Source organism: Eretmochelys imbricata, chromosome 1, assembly GCF_965152235.1.
Source record: "Eretmochelys imbricata isolate rEreImb1 chromosome 1, rEreImb1.hap1, whole genome shotgun sequence".
Taxonomy (NCBI): Eukaryota; Metazoa; Chordata; order Testudines; family Cheloniidae; genus Eretmochelys; species Eretmochelys imbricata.
The window spans coordinates 270,364,067-270,381,651 of record NC_135572.1 but is presented as its reverse complement, the minus strand read 5'-3'; the positions used below and the strand labels follow the sequence as shown (position 1 = coordinate 270,381,651).

The 17,585-nt window shown below is 46.2% G+C and overlaps 1 protein-coding gene across 1 annotated transcript in view; it reads left to right on the top strand.

Moving 5' to 3' along the window:
* The window catches only part of IFT56 (intraflagellar transport 56), an 87,583-nt gene that overhangs the window by 8,948 nt on the left and 61,050 nt on the right, over nt 1-17,585 (top strand). Inside the window, exons 4-5 of the mRNA XM_077831176.1 lie at nt 10,128-10,242; nt 17,464-17,513. Coding sequence (XP_077687302.1) covers nt 10,128-10,242; nt 17,464-17,513 — 165 coding nt within the window. The remainder of the gene's footprint in view (nt 1-10,127; nt 10,243-17,463; nt 17,514-17,585) is intronic.

The following is a 17,585-nucleotide window of genomic DNA, read 5'->3' as shown; positions in this document are numbered from 1 at the left end:
CAAATGCCTCCGGTGTGGATGGGAGCTGGAAGTGGCTAAGGACCTTATGTGCCTCATGGTGCCGTCCTCCCCGCAGAGAAGGGACAAGTTGCCGGTGACTGCACAGCCCCACTTTCAGTCAAGGGGCAAACCAGCACTGATGGTGCGCCAATCCACATTCCTGGCGCACCTCTCCTCGGCACGGCCCACCCATGCAGGGGAGCTGCACCGATCTCCGGCCTCTCAGTACCGCTCTCCAGCAGGCCAGGGCACCTCTGCTCCCTGGTTCTCCTACTCGGAGACCTTAGACGCGGAGGCGGACTCTTGTCGTTCTGATAGGACCAGGAGCAGGAGGTCCAGATCCCGTCGTAGCCATCATCCCTACCCGGCACCATGGCCTCTGTCATCGCAGCCTTTGTCACAGTGGCCCTTTTGGACACCCTGGGCCTATCACCAGGGACAGGTCCAGGGCCCAAGGTCCAGGTCGGCGTTGGTGTCCTCGGCGTCCTTCGCTCCCCCACAGGCAACGCTGGCACTGCTAGCAGTGGCACCACTGACGGAAACACCAGCACCGCTGTTACACCCTCCCATCAGCAGCACTGCCGGCGGCTTCGGCTCCAACTCCCCGGCACCACAAACCGTGGGATACCGAGTGCCACAAGACCCACGGAGCATTGAAGGCAGTGAGCAAGGTCCGCTGCCAGGTCTCTCCTCCTCATCCTCCCCAAATGAAGCGGTCGCGGAGACATTGACGGCCCTGGCCCTGGAGAATAACAGGGCACTCCAACAGCTCTTGCACTGTGCTGCCCAGAACCTGGGCATACAGGCGGAGGAGGTGGTGGAGGAATCGGACACAGTTGTGGAGATCCTCACACCCTCCGGTCCCTCGTGGGTTGCCTTAACTTTGATAAAGAGGATCACTGAGGTGACCAAAACCCTGTGGCAGACCCCTGCTTCTCTGACCCCTATGGCCAAGAGGAATGAAAGGCAGTACTTTGTCCCTTCTAAGGGATATGAACATTCATATACCCACCCACGCCCCGACTCACTGATGGTTGATGTGGCCAATCAGCAAGAGCACCAGGGCTTCCAGGGCCCCTCCCCTAAGAATAGAGAGGCAAAAAGACTCTATCTATTTGGCAGGAAGGTCTATTCTAATGGGGGACTACAGCTCCGCATCACGAACCAACATACCATTGTGAACACACACACACACACACGTTTGCAGAGCTCCTGCCACAGGACGCTCGTACTGAATTCTCTGCATTAGTGGAGGAGGGAAAGCTGATCTCCCAAGCTTCCCTACAGGCGGCATTGGACACAGCAGATGTGGCCTCACATACAATGGCTATGGGGATTGTAATGAGAAGGGGCTCCTGGTTGCAGGTCTCTGGTCTGCCCCACGAGCTCCAGCAAACCTGGATTCCCCTTCGAGGGTTCGGCCCTCTTTTGCGACAAAACAGATAAGTGACTCTATAGTCTGAAGGACTCAAGGGCCACACTGAGATCTTCGGGGCTCCATACGCCAGCCCCTCAGTGTAGGCATCTCCAGCCACAGCCTCCGTCCAAGTTCTACCAGCCCCAGAACTGCCAGGGCGCTCCTCATAGGAGGAATAGGAGTGGTAGAAGGAGGCAGCAATCCTCGGGGCAGAGCTCCAACCAGCCCAAGCCTCTGCCGGGCCCCAGACCCCCCTTTTATAGATGCGGTTGAGGACAGCACATCAGTACCATGACTGGATCCATCCCTTCTTACCTTCTCGTCCCGTCTATCCCCTTTCTACCGTGCTTGGTCCCTTATCACCTCAAACCGCTGAGTGCTCTGCATGGTAGAGAGGGGATATTCCATCCAATTCTGTGCTCTCCCGCCCTTCCACCCCCTTTCCCCATCCCTCTCCAGGGATCCCTCTCACGAGCAACTTCTAATACAGGAAGCAATAGACGAGGTTCTTCAGGGGCAAAGGCTTCTACTCCTGATATTTCCTAATACCGAAAGCCAAGGGTGGCCTCAGACCCATCCTGGAATTGCAGGAGCTCAACAAGTTTGTCAAGAAACAGGTTCTGCATGGTCTCCCTGACCTCCATTATCCCCTCATTGGATCCAGGAGACTGGTACACTGCCCTCGACTTGAAGGATGCATATTTTCACATAGTGATAGTTCCATGTCACAGACGATACCTCAAGTTTGTGGTGAACAACAGCCACTATCAGTTTACTGTCCGACCTTTTGGCCTGTCAGCAGCATCTCGAGATTTCACGAAGTGCATGGCAGTTGTCGTGGCATTCCTGTGCAAGCAGTAGATACAGGTTTTCCTGTCTCTCGACAACTGGCTGATCAAAGGCCACTCCAGATCTCAAGTGGAGGAGCAGGTCAGGTTCATAAGAATGACCTTCCTTGAACTAGGTCTGCTTCTCAACGAGGCCAAATCCACACTGTCCCTGGTGCAGAGGACAGACTTTATAGGCGCAGTGCTAGACTCAACTCAAGCAAGGGCATACCTCCCAAAAGCCAGATTTCGGTGTCTGGGTGACGTCATACGTGGTCTCAGACAGTTACCTACGATCACGGTAAGGAGCTGCCTGAAACTGCTGGGGCATATGGCTGCTTGTACCTATGTAGTACAGCATGCCAGACTCAGACTTCGCCTGCTCCAGGCATGGCTAGTGTCAGTTCATCGACCAGCTCGAGATGCTTTGGACAGCGTTGTAACCTTGCTTGTCCAATGTTAGACTCCCTCCTGTGGTGGCTCAACCCTCAGGTAGTTTGTGCAGGAGTGCCCTTCGCCATTCCTCTTGTTAGTGACAGATGCCTCGGATCTGGGATGGGGAGCACATTTGGGAGATCTCAACACACAAGGTCTCTGGTCTCAGGCGGACCTAGCTCAGCATATCAATGTCAGAGAACTGAGAGTGGTGTGCCAGGTTTTCAGAGCCCTCATATCAGGCAGATGTGTATCAGTCCTTACAGACAACACCACAGCGATGTTTTATATCAACAAACGGGGGAGTGGGTGCACGCTCCTCTCCCCTGTGCCAGGAAGCCCTCATGCTGTGGGACTTCTGTGTAGAGCACTCAATATATCTGCAAGCATCATACCTCTCTGGGATACAGAACAAGCTGGTGGACAGTCTCAGCCAATTTTTTCATGGCCATGAGTGGTCCCTTTGGCTGGACATAGTGAGCTCAATTTTCCATCTCTGGGGCTTTCCCCAAATAGACCTGTTCGTCTCGTGCAGCAACAGGAAGTGTCAGCTATTTTGCTCCTTCATGAATCACAGCCCGGGTTCCATTGCGGATGCCTTCCTTCTTCCATGGTGGGCCGTCTCCTTTATGCCTTCCTGTTGGTTCTGTTGGTCCGCAAGGTGCTCCTCAAGATCCACAGGGACTGAGCCCTAGTGATATTGATAGCTCCGGCCTGGCCATGCCAGCACTGGTTCACATCGCTCCTGGAAATGTCCGTGGCAACTCCGGTCACCCTACCACTTGTCCCGGACCTAATCATGCAGGATCACGGCCTCCTCCGGCACCCGAACCTTGAGTCGCTCCACTTCACAGCATGGATGCTCCATGACTAAACACGGTGAAGCTGTCCTGTTCTGATCAAGTCGGACAAATTCTCCTTGGCAGTAGAAAGCCCTCCACAAGGGCAACGTACCTTGCCAAGTGGAAGAGGTTTTCTCTCTGGTTGGAGCAACACCATCAGTCACCAACGCTTGCCTCGGTGCCATTTATACTGGACTACCTCTCCATTTTATGCAACAGGCTCTATTTATGTTGTCAATAAGGGTCCACTTGGCCACCATCTCCACCTTCCATCCAGGCGCAGATGGTCACTCAGTCTTCGCAAACCCTATGGTTAGTCATTTCCTTAAAGGTCTCCTCAAGCTCTACCCGCACATGCAACAGCCTATCCCAGCTTGGAACCTTAATCTGGTCCTTTCCGGACGTACGGGTCCACCATTTGAGCTACTGGTGACGTGCTCCCTGCTTTATCTCTCATACAAGGTGGCCTTGCTGGTGGCAATAACCTCAGCTAGGAGAGGGTCGGAGGTCAGGGCCCTTACATCTGAGCCCCCTTACATGGTATTTCATAAGGACAAGGTTCAGCTCAGGCCTCACCCTGCTTTTCTCCCTAAGGTTGTCTCCCAGTTTCACACCAACCATGACATCTTCCTCTCAGTGTTCTATCCTAAGCCGCATTCCTGCGGCAGGGAACAAAGGCTTCACTCAATGGTTGTCCGCAGAGCGCTGGCCTTCTATATAGAGAGAATTAAGCCATTCCGAAAGTCTGTCCATTTATTCGTAGTGGTGGCAGACAGGATGAAAGGCCTCCCAGTCTCAACCCAACGCATCTCGTCATGGATCACGTCATGCATTCGGGAGTGTTACGACCTGGCGAAGGTGCCCGCTTTGCCGATCACTGCACGCTCCACCAGGGCTCAGGCCTCCTCAGCAGCATTCCTGGCACAGGTCCCCACACAGGAAATCTGCAGAGCAGCAACGTGGTCCTCGATACACACTTTCACAATGCACTGTGTGATCACACAACAGGCCAGAGACGATGCGGCCTTTGGGCGAGCCGTGCCCCAATCAGTGGTTGACTCCGACCCCACCTCCTGAACTTTGACTTGTGAGTCACCTGATTCGAATGGACATGAACAAGCACTCGAAGAAGAAAAAATGGTTACTCACCTTCTTGTAACTGTTGTTCTTTGAGATGTGTTATTCATGTCCATTCCAATACCCACCTTCCTATCCCTCGATCAGAGCAGCCAACAAGAAGGAACTAATGGGGAGGGGGGTCGGCAGGGCGCTATATTGGGTGCCATGAAGGCACGATTCCAGGGGGGGCCCAGGCCGACCCTATGGATGCTGCTAAGGGGAAAATCTTCTGTTTGGCCTGCACACGGTGCGCACAAACCTGATTGGAATGGACATGAACAACCCATCTTGAAGAACAACAGTTGCAAGAAGGTGAGTAACTCTTTTTTTCATGTGATAGCATCGGCTGTGATTGAACTAGGACGCCACTCATTTTTTCATTAGTGTTGGAAATGTAGCCAGAAATAAATGTGAGTAGGAGTAAATGTCACAGTCAACAGTGGAAACTGAACTTTTAACCTAAACTGGACAGCGGATTTTCTTTCTATTATGCCACCTCATTTAAACGCAAAACATTTGTGTTTAATATGCCAAACTACTGTATCTGTCTGTAAGGTCACTGATGTGAGGCACCATTTTGAATCAAAACACAGTAATTTCAACATGTCCTGTCCTCCTGGCAGTGTTGCAAGATGTGACAAAATTGAAAATCTGAAGTCTTCATATCACACTTCAAATGTCATTCTCACAACATCAGTGACTGAACAGGAAAAAAATCAACGGCTGCTTCTCTTCATAGATGTTGGTACCACCTAAAAAGAAAGTCTTTCCTAGCTGCCAAGTTTGTGAAGAAGTACACAGAAATGGTGGAGGAGCTTTTTGCCGGAGATAAAAACAAAGAAGACATTGTGAACCATGTGAAGCAAGTTTCTCTCTCTGATTCCACAGTAGCGTAAAGATTGGAGGTAATTTATAAGGATTGTCTGTCAGGACTGCTTTCCGATTTAAAAAACATGTCTCTTGCGGGGGATGAATCAAGCATTTTAAGTGATACTGCCCAGCTATCGCTGTTTGTTAGATTTTTATGATAGTGAAATTTTCAAGGAAGAGTTTTTGTCCTTAATACCAATAGAAATCAACACCACAAGAGAGACCATTTTTGAAAAGGTAAAAGGCTTTTTTTGAAAAAAAAATTGTTTGAATCTGCAGAAAGTAAACTTGCTTGTTATAGATGGAGGTCCCTCTATGACAGAGAAAGAGAAGGGTTTTGCTTGACATTTGGAGGCGATACACCCTTAATTAAATACACTTCACTGCATCATTCACCAGACTGTCCTATGTGTGCCTTTCAGAGGAATCTTGAAATCTTTCTGACAGACTTAACAGGAAAGATATTGACCTTTCCCACTTTGCGTGTTCTTGCTACAGATGAAACTTTTACTCCTGAGGGCATTCTGCGCCAAAAAATTAAAATTCTGCGAGTTTTGTTTGTCATAAATAAATGCAGAGGTTCCAGCATGGCAGTGGGGAGCACAGGCCACTGGTTGCACGAAGATGGGAGATCACCCTGCAGCCACCCCACCCCCAGGACATGGACTCAGCGGTGCGGCTTCCCCCGACCCTGACACAGCACCAGGTCTGGGCCTGCCCCAGAAACACCCTGGGACTCTGTGCCAGGCGCACCAGGTGTGGGGCTGGCAGGCTCAACCAAGCAGGATCCAAGTGTGGAGGGGCTCAGTGTGGGGGGATCCAGGTGTGGAGTGGGAGGATTCTGTGTGGGACACTTTGGTTGCAGGCAGCTCAGTGGGGGAGTCTAGGTGTGGGGGGATCTGGATGCAGAGAGGCTTGTCAGGGGTGTTCCAGGTGCAGGGGCAATGGGACTTTGCAGGGGCTTCTGGGTGAAGGTGGATGTGGCTCAGTGGCGGGAGGTCCGGTGTGGGGGTCTCAGCAGGGGTGTGTGTCTGGGTGCTGGAGGCGTGGGGCTTGGTGGGGTGGGGATCTGGGTCAAGCTAGTTGGGGGCTCAGTGGCATGGGGGCTCAGGGTGGTGCAGAGGATGGGGCATCAGGATGGGAGTTTGAGTGCAGGGAGCTCAGTGGGGATGCAGGGGTGGGGTCTGGGTACAGGGGGGCTCCAGATGCAGGGATTGAGGTTCAGTGTGGTAGGGTTCGGGTATGGAGGGCTAGGGGGATGTACCAGGTGAGACTTGGCAGAGGTGTCTGGGTATGGGAGGTCTGGATGCATGGGGGTTGAGTGGATGGGAGAGCAGCTCCCCCCATACAGTGATCCCTCCTCCCACAGCTGAGGAGCAATGGGGGCAGGAAGCAGGGGAGGATGCTGAGCTTCCTGCAGCTGGTGGAGGTTTCTGAGGGTGGGTCTGACCCAGACCCAGCCACTCCTTGCAGGGGAAGAGGAAGTCCTATCCTCTCCTGCCTCTAGCCCAGCCAGGACTAGCAGCTGATCCCGGCTCAGGATAGGAGCCACTGGCTGGGGTGTCCCTAGCCCCGTCGTGATTTATCTCTCCACCGGCTGCTCTGGGTGCCTGAAACGATGTACCTGTGCTGCTAGGGAGTAGTGCATGACTGTTGTTGCAACTTCCCTGTGAGAAAGTAATTTTTCTGCGGGGAAGCAAAGAAATCTGCGGGGGATATGAATTCTGCACATATGCAGTGGTGCAACATTCCCCCAGGAGTAAACTTTGATGAAAACGATAAAAGAATTCCTGAACTATCTGATTAAAAGTTTTAAAATGCAGTTTTATAACTTTAAATTGCAAAGGATTTGCTTTTATTTATTCGTGATCCATTTGTTACCTCTGTCCATGGACCTTGCCCTTTTGAAGGAAAGAACATTCTTGATTCATTGATGAAGGTGCCTTTAAATTAGAAATTGTAAGGCTCCAGAGCTCAGATGTCCTGAAGGCAAAATTCAGAGAAGTGGGACTTAGTGAATTCTGGAGTCAGTATGCTGACCAGTTTCAGAATAGCCAGAATCTAGCCATCTATCTTTTAACAATGTTCGGATTAATGTACCTCTGCAAATCTGGGTTTTCTACCATGAATGTAATAAAAAAACAACACCACAATCGCCTGACAGATGAGCATCTTCACGTAATTCAACTGAGTATCAGTAAAGTTCAGTGACTTATTTAACTAATTCCCTAGACTTCCCTTTTTGAAATAAAAATCCATAGTTGACAACTTGATTTTGATTATCTTTCCATAAAACAACTGTGATCACTCGATCCAAGGTTACTTCCTATGACCAGCTCTTTTAGAATGTCCTCATCACTTACCAAAACCAAGTCTAAAATTGTATCACCTCTTGTTAGTTCAGTTACTACAAGATGAAGAAAACTGTCATCTATCACATCCAGGAATATCTGGGCTCTGCCAATATTAGTAGTATTTATTCTCCATTTTATATCCAGGAAATTAATCTCCCATCATGACACTGTTCCTTGTAGTATTTATCTTTCCTAATAATATTAGAGATCTCTATCCATATCTCAGTCCAATCCTAGGGGTCTATAAGCAGACCACGAACACTATCCCAATAGAACCTCTTTGACAATCCTTCCCCAAAGTGATTTTGACCCAGACAGACGCTGTTTTGTTCATGTTATCACATCCTAATTCTGTAGAGTTTACTGCATCACTGATGTACAGTGCTACTCCACCACCTTTACCTTTATGTCTGTCTTTCCTAAACAGCACATACTCTTTTATACCTGTATTCAAATCATGATTACTATTCCACCATGTTTCTATAATCCCGATAATATCTGGTTTGACCTCATCTACCAGTAGTTCCAGTTCTTCTATTTTATTGCCCAGATTCCTTCTATTCTTGTACAACCATGTCAGTTATTTCTCTCAGCCCTCCCACATTTTTCTAGCCAGATTAGGTACAGTCCTTTCACTAACATACTACAGTCAATATTTGTACTTTTCTTCTTGCTGTCCATACTCTTACCTTCTGGTGTATTTTTATCCCTTACTGTATCTTCATTTAACTGATTTTCCTCCTCCTGCGTAGTGAAGGCAGGCATGGAAATTTCACAAGTCTTTCTCAACTTTCTCCCAACTTCTCCTAATTTTAAGCCTGTCTTATCAATTGTGGCAGCCTTGATTTCAGAAGGTTAATACCCCAGCTGCTCAAGTGAAGTTCATCAGTTAAGAAAAGTCTCCTTTCTGTAAATGTCTCCCAATGGTCTATCATCCCAAAACCTTCCTCATTCCACCAATCCTTGAGCTATCTGCTGATCTTCTTTGTCTTGTCACTCCTACATGCTTCTCTAGAGACAGGTATTCCACTGAAGAGCACCTGAGCTTCTTTAAGTGACTTACCCAGCCTAGCATAGTCATCGTTGATCCATTCAAAGTCCCTGATCACATAGATCTGTCTCTTCCTGGTGTTGGTATGAATCTGTCTTATGTTCTCTCTCACAGTCCGCTCTAAATTATCCTCATTTTTCCTGGGTCTGCATCTGCATCATCTCTTCCTCTCTTCTGCAGGGACTGGCTTCCTTTCTTTTCTTCCTTGCCACCCTTGCTTCTGCCTGTTTTCTCCTCTTTGTTCCCCAGTGCTGCAAACCTGTTAACTCAGTTTCACCACCACTAGCCAATCTCTTCCTCTGCCTTGTCCTTGTGGTCACATTCTTCCATGGATCGTCCTCCTCTTCTGTCAGTCCACCATCCAGGTCCTTTTTGTTTGGCAAGTGTCTGCAAATCTTGAATTGTCGATACCACCTCCTCTCTCCTTTCCTGCATTTCCTTCAAATTCCTGTCCCAAAAGTAGTTCATACCACTCACTTACCTTTTTGTATTTTGGAACAAATTGGCTGATCTATATCATCTGGTAACACTTTGTCTGGTATCAGAAAGGGAGAGTAATATTGTCTACATCAGCGGTTCCCAAACTGTGGTACGCATACCCCTGGTGGTACGCGACACATCTCTGGGGGATACATGGGAGAAATTGTGTAATGGTGGATTTTATTTATTATTTTATTTATTGCATTTTTGTAATAGGCTACTCAGACAAAGCTTTAAAACTCTGTGGGAATTTGTTATATAAAATACGGTAGTTAATTTATTTGGGAATTTGTTACATAAAATACGGTAGTTAATTTACTTCAAGATGTACAAATGAGAACACAGATACACAGAAACACTGTTGAATAGAGCCCTCACTTCCAATCACTGTACAGTGTGGGTTCAGTTGCCTAGCAAGTGTTCAGTCTAACTGAGCTCAGAACTTAGGTTTTTTCAGTTGTATACATCGCACTGTAACTATATCTGTATGCAACAGTGAAATATGGACAGATGGCTAAAGACAGGTAGTGTTAAGAAGAACACATAAAGTATCAGTGCTGAGAAGGGATGGGATGGGGTGGGGTGGGGTGGGGTATGTGGGCAGCTGGTAGATTTGGAAGGGGGTATGCAATAAGAAAAGTTGGGAAACCTCTGGTCTACATAATGCTTGTCTTGCTGTCAAATGTCTGGGTCATCACAGAGAAAGTGTCTCTCAAACCTTCTGTCTTTCAGGAGTATGAGGCTTTGACCAAGCAACCAGGTTGCAACCCTGATGTCTGGGTGAACCTAGCATGCACTTACTTTCTCTTGGGGATGTATACACAAGCTGAACAGGCAGGCTTGAAAGGTGAGGTGTGTCTCTTGGATTGACTGTGGTGGGAGTTTTGGTGACTTAAAAACCCTTACAATGCATCCTACAGAAAGTATTTTATGCTTTTGGAAAGTAAGCTCTGAAACAAGAACACAAGAAAGTCTTGGGCAGGTGGAACATCTGGAATTGAAATGGTCTATTAGAAATAAATTTCTCCTGATTATGTAGTGACTTGGATAATGGAGTGGACAGTACGCTTATAAAATTTGCAGATGACACTGAGATGGAGGAGTTGCAAGCACTTTAGTTACAGAATTAGAATACAAAATGACCTTGATAAATTGGGGAACTGGTCTGAGATCAACAAGATGAAATTCAATAAAGACGGGCACAAAGTACTACACTTAACAAGGAAAAATCAAATGCATAAATACAAAATTGGGAATAAGTGGCTACATAGTAGTACTGCAGAAAAGGATCTAGGAATTATGGTGGATTATAAATTGAACATGAGCCAACAATATGATACAGTTGCGAAAAAGGCAAATATTCTGGTGTGTATTAACAGGAATACTGTATGGAGGCACAGGAGGTGATTGTACTGCTCTACTTGGCACTGGTAGAAACTTCAGCTTGAGTATTGTTTCCAGTTTTTGTGTGCCACACTGTAAGAAAAATATGGACAAACTGGAGAGGGACTAGAGGAGAGCAACAGAACTGATAAAAGGTTTAGAAATCCTGACTTATGAGGAAAGGTTAAAAAAAACTGGTCATGTTTAATCTTGAGAAAAGAAGACTTGGGGGTGGGAGTGGTGGGGGGAGAACCTGATAACAGCCTTCAAATATGTTAAGGGCTGTTATAAATGATCAGTTGTTCTCCATGTCCACTGAAGTTAGGACAAGAAGTAATAGCTTAATCTGCAGCAAGGGAGATTGTTAGATATTAGGAAAACTTCCTAACCCATAAGGGTAGTTGAGAACTGGAATAGGTTACTAAGGGAGGTTGTAGAATCCCCATCATTGAAGGTTTTTAAGAGTAAGTTGAACAAACACCTTTCAGGGATGGTCCTGCCTCAAGTGTGGTGGGATGGACTATATCAACGCTCAGTGTCCTTTCCAGCCTTACATTTTTGTTATTTAAAGATCTAAAACTCAGTTTGTGATGTAGTTGTAGCGGCAGGGAGTTACTGTTCTGTTGATTTTTTCCATATCTGTGAGCCAGTGCTACTGAAGCTAACTAGAGCAGCACAACTGACAGAAAATGAAATGTAGGCAACAGTACAGTTGTTCTCCCTGACATGGGTAGGGCCCTATATAGACTTGGAGTGATTCAATAGATGATGTGCTGGTTTATGAGTCAGTGCTGAACCAAATCAGTTTAGACATTTGGGGGCTAATATGTGCAAGGTGCTGAGTTCACTTACCTATTGAAAACTTCTGTTGGAGTTGGGGATGCTCAATATCTTGCAGGAGGACTTGGCTGTTGCAAGAAAGGGTCCTAAAGTTCCCATGGCACTGTCTGAAAGAGGAGGGGTGAGAACCCAATTCCAATCCCATTCTGCCTGTCTAAAATTCTCACTGAAGTTTTACTTTGAGAAGTTACCCATCATTTTCTGTCTTATCTCAGTGTAGTATTTGAATAAAATCAAATTCCATTTAAAATCAATATTGGTAGTGAAGTGCCTAGTGGACTTCATGGAGTCTCTGACTCTTCTCCCTTTTCAGGATAAAAGCCCTGCTTGGAGTTGGGTGTTTTGTCTCTTGGTTTATTGTTCAGGTTCGTTGATTTGTTTTGGGGAGGAGGGGTTGAGTGGGGAGGGTGGGATTGTTCATGTAGTTGTGAGGTGTCAGTGTTGCAAGTGTCATTCTTGCTTTAGTAGAAAGGCTTTCTCAAAGAGGAAGGTTTCACAGCATTTTCTAAAAATGATCAAACCTGATTCACTAAACTGAGTTAATCCAGTTTGAATATGCTTGTGTACAGTTAGTACAGTTCATTATAGCACACTAACTCCTCATTTATCATGAACTTTGGAGTCCTCTTTCAAAGTGAACTAAGTTTGATGCAAATTGAGTTAGTTCAGTTTTGTGTGCACGCAGTTGCTGTGCACGGCTTTGGCAGTCCAACTGCTATCCTACAATGCTTTGTGGGCAACTGTTAAAATGACCTGTCTGTTTACTTGTGTGCACTGCTCTGGGGTCAAGTTGACCAGATGTCTCCTCCCCTGTTTAAAAACTAGCGCAGGGTTAGAATTTGCCCGTTTGCTCATGGATATGAGTGTATCAGCCTTGCTGCAATATTAATCCAGAAGCCTTACCACATGCCTTTAATAGCCACTTAAAGCCATGCTGGGACCCTAGATCTCATTGCCATCTGGGGAGAAGCATCAATGCAGGAAGCTCTTGTGAACAACCACTGGAATAAAGATGGTTTTGTGGACATTGCTAAGCACATGTCTGCAAAGGGGCATAATAACTGAGATGCCTACTGATGCAAACAGCTCAGGAGAATGTACATTAAACCGAGGATACCAGGAAAAGCTCTGGCAGTGGAAATGTGACCTGTTGATCTTTTGAGGAGCTGGACAGGATTTTGATCAATTACACTACTGAACCTCCCACCCCCCCAAATCCCTGAGGACAAGAAGCAAGAGTCATCCAAGGATAAACACAAGGAAGCCAGATGAGCTGTTACCAGAAAGCCAGGATCTCTTTGGGACTCAGGACCCTGATGCTGGCCAGGTAGGAAGTGCACCCAACTCCCAGCCAGAAACCCAGCCTGGATCTGAGATCCTATTGAGGAAATCTTGTCATGTAAGAGTCTATCTTTACAATTTACTATTGTTATTTTATTAATTATGCTCTAATACTGTGCTAGCTTCTGTTCTGAGTGCCTAACAGCTGCAGCCATTTTAGGCAGATGTGAACATTTTAGGCAGAGGAGAGCCTTTATGAGTCTCCAGCCCCTGCCTCCCTCTCTTCCTTTGGCCCACGCTGTCCATTTGGCCCACTTGTACACATTTTCAAAATGGTGGCTGCTTCAGCTGAGCAGTAGGCCTCTGTCTCATGATAAAGCCCCAACTTTCAACCATTTTGAAGTGAACACCCTGGACAGCATGTGCCTATCTATCTATTTTCCTTCCCCTCCCCACATCTTTCCTACCTGGCAAATGTCACCCTCCCCCAACTCTGTTTGCCAGCTCAAAATGGCATCTGGCATCATGGCACAGCCATAGTCTGTACACCACCTCCTGTCCCTCAGCAGATCTGAATACTGAAAACATTCAGTTGTCAGAAATTCAACAGCTCATTGAGACAGTGCTTACGAAAAAAAAGTTTAGTTAGTATTCTCACTTTACATGAGGTAATTATGAACATTGCATGCCCATAAAGGTACAAAGACCACAGCTCCCTGCTGAGGTATAAGTGCCCTGTACCGTGCATCCTTACAGGAAAAGAGCTTTACCTTAGGCATTGCAAAGCTCTTTAACTGCTTTACACAGGGTTTCATAGAAGGACTGGGAATATGAATGCTTCAGGCAGGCAGTGCAGAACACTGTTTTTGTTTGCAGAGGCTAAGACTGAGAAATTGCTTTATTTTGGTCCAGATGTTATGCAGAATAGCTGAACGGTATAGTTTGCAATTCCCTTCTTCTCCTGTAATACTTCTTGGTGAATAACTTCACAGTGTAAATCGCTGGCCTGTCCTTTTCTTTCTTGAATAAGGCAATTCTTTGCCTCCTGGTCACCTGTCTCAGTGTAATCAAGAGTCAGGACAGCCTAAAGGGGATGCAGTGGGGATTACTGTCCAGTTCACCCCCAGATGTCGCCCATTAACCTCTCTGACAACATATAAACGCCTCCAAGGCACAGCAAAACTGCAAACCCTAACCAGGATCATAATTTCCAACGAACACACCCAGCCTCCAAGGCACAACACAAATTTAAACATCATATACAAAAATCCCAATACAGTTCCCCTCATGCACACACCACTTAATATCTCTGAGATTACCCCAAGACTAGGAAGACTGTCAGGGAGGGAAAGCAGAACTATATATAAAAATAATGCTAGAATAGCCTATCTGGAATTTGAACAATAACTGCTTGTGGTTTTTTTGTAGTTTTTTTACTCCCACAACCGTGGCACCTGCAGCAGCCAGACCCTCAAGGTCAGGACCTTTATCAACAGCTGAGCAGCTTGCCAACTGGGGTAGGGGAGACAGAGAACTCAGGATTAAATGTTCACAGACCTTATTGCAGACTCCCCAAGACCCCCCAGATCAATGAAGAGGTGGCTGTTGTACTTGAGCTCGGAGAGGGAAAAAGAAATGGAGCTCTCCAGAGAAGTAGTTGGATTGGCCAAAGACAGCATCACAGTCACCAGGGACAGTGTTACCATGGCAAAAGACACTGTGGAGAAAGGTAGAGATGCAGAGACAATACAAAGCCAGAATGCTTTGCTGCAGCATGTGCTGCTGTTGGGGCAGCAGGCAATGCAGTGCTCTAAACCAGGACCCAGCCATGTCCTGTAGCCCCTGGGCAACATAGGGTACTGGGAACATCAGCATCTGCTCCCTGCATCAGCATCTGCTCCCTGCAGAGGCCTTTCCCTTCACAGACCCACGCTCAGAAAAGTGAGAACAGTTGCTCCCGGGAGCCGAGCTCTTTTGAGCTACCTAGAACCCCTGATAACTTCGAGCCTCACTACTTAACACTGGAAGGCCCAAGATTAAGAAGTGGCAGAGGCCAGGCATATACTCGCTTGTGGCTTACACCCCTCCCCTTGTGTTCTGCCCTTCACTGCATTGTGTCACTTTGAATTTTGTTTTATTATTGTTTTAATTAAAGGTTTATTTCTGATGTTATATAACAGACTGTTTAATGATGAAATCTGTAAAAGATTCATTCATAAAAGAGTCATCAATGCATTTTGGAAGAAGGACTTTCCCAGCAGAGCTTAGTAGCTCTGTAGGATAAGCAACTTCAGTTGTGGAGCTCTTAAGGTGTACGTCTTAAGAGCTCCACAGCTGGGGATGTGTGCCCTATGGAGTTCCCAATCTTGGCAGAACAGGGTTGGCTGCAGTGAAGTTTAGGAGCTCCACAGAGGAGGTGCTTTCTGTAAACTCCCCTCCTCTTGATTTGAATATGAACAGCTCCCTGTATGCAATCTCCTTCTCAAAACTCCCTGTTCTTCCTGCCAACTGCTGCCACATACATCTTTACACAGAGAAGGAAGAGAGATTTGTTGTGATAATTGGGCCTACAAATTTACTCTAAACTGTGAGCTCAACTGTAAAAAGAGAGTATTAGTTCATAAGATGTCACAATAACCGTCCTATATCAACAAATGTTGATGAGAAAAGATGCAAAAGTGAGACAGACTGAATTAGTCCAAACAGAAAGGGCTATAGATATAACTTAAGGGCTGTGTTAAGATCATGCTTGGTAAACAAGAAGAATGTGGATCCAGAAATCAATGAACCAAAGTTGGTGTGCTGGATATTATGCCTAATGGTGGAAAAAATAATGAGGAAATGGGCTGTTCTACCCATCACTCCATTTTGGGGGACTTAAAAAAGAGACTTGGGAGAAAAATTGGCTACTGGAGCAAGCTTTACCATCGTGGCTGCCACTTCCACCATCTCCTGGGACCTCGCGCCTTTGTCGTCCTGATCCTGAAAGATGTCCTGACAAAACCATGCCAGAGAGAGGGAGCCAGATGACATCTCTTCCTCCATCAGGTTTGGCTGAAACCTGAACACACCTGGGAGGAGAGATTTTGTCTCTCTTGCACCATTCCCATGTGTTCTTTTTCCTTCCCTGTCTTATCTTCTCTCTTCTATCCCTCTGCTTTTTCCTTCTGTATAATAAAAGTCTGGCTTACCCACCCAAGACTGCATATTTTGCAACATTGCTAAGCCTGTGACCAGAAAGAAGCAACTGAAAGGGATGCCCGACAAAGCCCAGTGCTCGTACAAGTTTGCCAGATCTCAGAGTGGCTGATAAGATTGTGTGCTGGGCCTGTGTTTCTCCAGCAATGAAGTTGCAAGTGAAAGTCAGCACCAGAGACAGAAGCTACATTTTCTGTTTCCACCCCCCACTCCTCACCCACACCTTTTGTGTGTTTTTTTTCTTGTTTTGTCTTCTTAGAAATGAGATCAAATTTTAACAGCAGCAGCAATAACAACTCCAGCCCATCTTAACTAATTTATAGAATCATAGAATGGTAGAACTGCAAGGGACCTCAAGAATTTTTTAGTCCAGTCTGCTGCACTCAAGGCAGGACTAAGTATTGAGTGGAGGGGACTCTTATATTTTTCCCCAAAAGGACAACAGATATCTTTAATACCATCTAAGAGGCTGGCGGTCTAAAAATTCTCTCCAGCTAAAGGAACAAGGGCTGTTGTTAAAAAGAAAGCCTTATTTACTATTTTACATTTCAAATGCTTTAACTGTTTTTTCCTTTTCTGTATCTTTATTAAAAGGTTAAAACGATTTTAATGGTGTATTTGCCGTGGTACTCAGCAGACAAAAGTCTCTGTATACCAAATCCTGAAATTTATTTAAAACTCTTTAATGTTGGACAGTGACTAGGTTATAATACCTTCGACACTTTCGGGCCCATTTATTCCATCTAAATTGATACAATAAGTTAGAGCTGATTTGTGTTAGCAGGCCTAAATAGATAGTGTTGTAGGAGGGTGGTGTAGTGCCTGGGTTCTCTGCTGTTCAATGCCTTGCCTCATAATTCCAGGAATATTGCCGTGTAATTTTTAAGGGTCTTGCAACATAATTTACATCAATTGTGGCACATGGTACTTGAAGCCTTGATTAAGGGTTGGTTGCCTGTATTTCTTTTGAGATGCATTGTGCTCAGCGTGCTTTGTATAGCATCTTTCATACAAACTCTGTCAAATGTACTAAATGTTTTAGAGAGAAGTAATAAAGCCATGGAGTTAAGGAAGGCAAGAGGCAAAGGCATGGGAAAAATGTGTGTTCAGCAGAGAATTAAAAAGAGCTGTAGAGCTGATGAAGATGAGAAATACAGGAAGACACCTAAACGGTGGCAAGATCGTGAGAAATTGCGAAGAAGTTCAGCTATAGGCTATGTGGGGTGGGTGGGTCAGTGAGGTGTGCTTGGGCAAGCTAGTAGTGTTTATGAGGGTGTCTTACAAACAGTGAGGGAAAACTTGAATTAGAAATGTTCCTTGTATTAGTACCAGGGCTCTGAAACGTACTGTTGGATTTTTCTTTCAGCACCGAAAAGTCGACTCCAGAATCGTCTGCTGTTTCACCTAGCACATAAGGTATGTATGTCTCTTTGCTCACACTTCATGTTTCTTTCTGAAATTTGAACTGTAATTGGTGCTGGATTGACA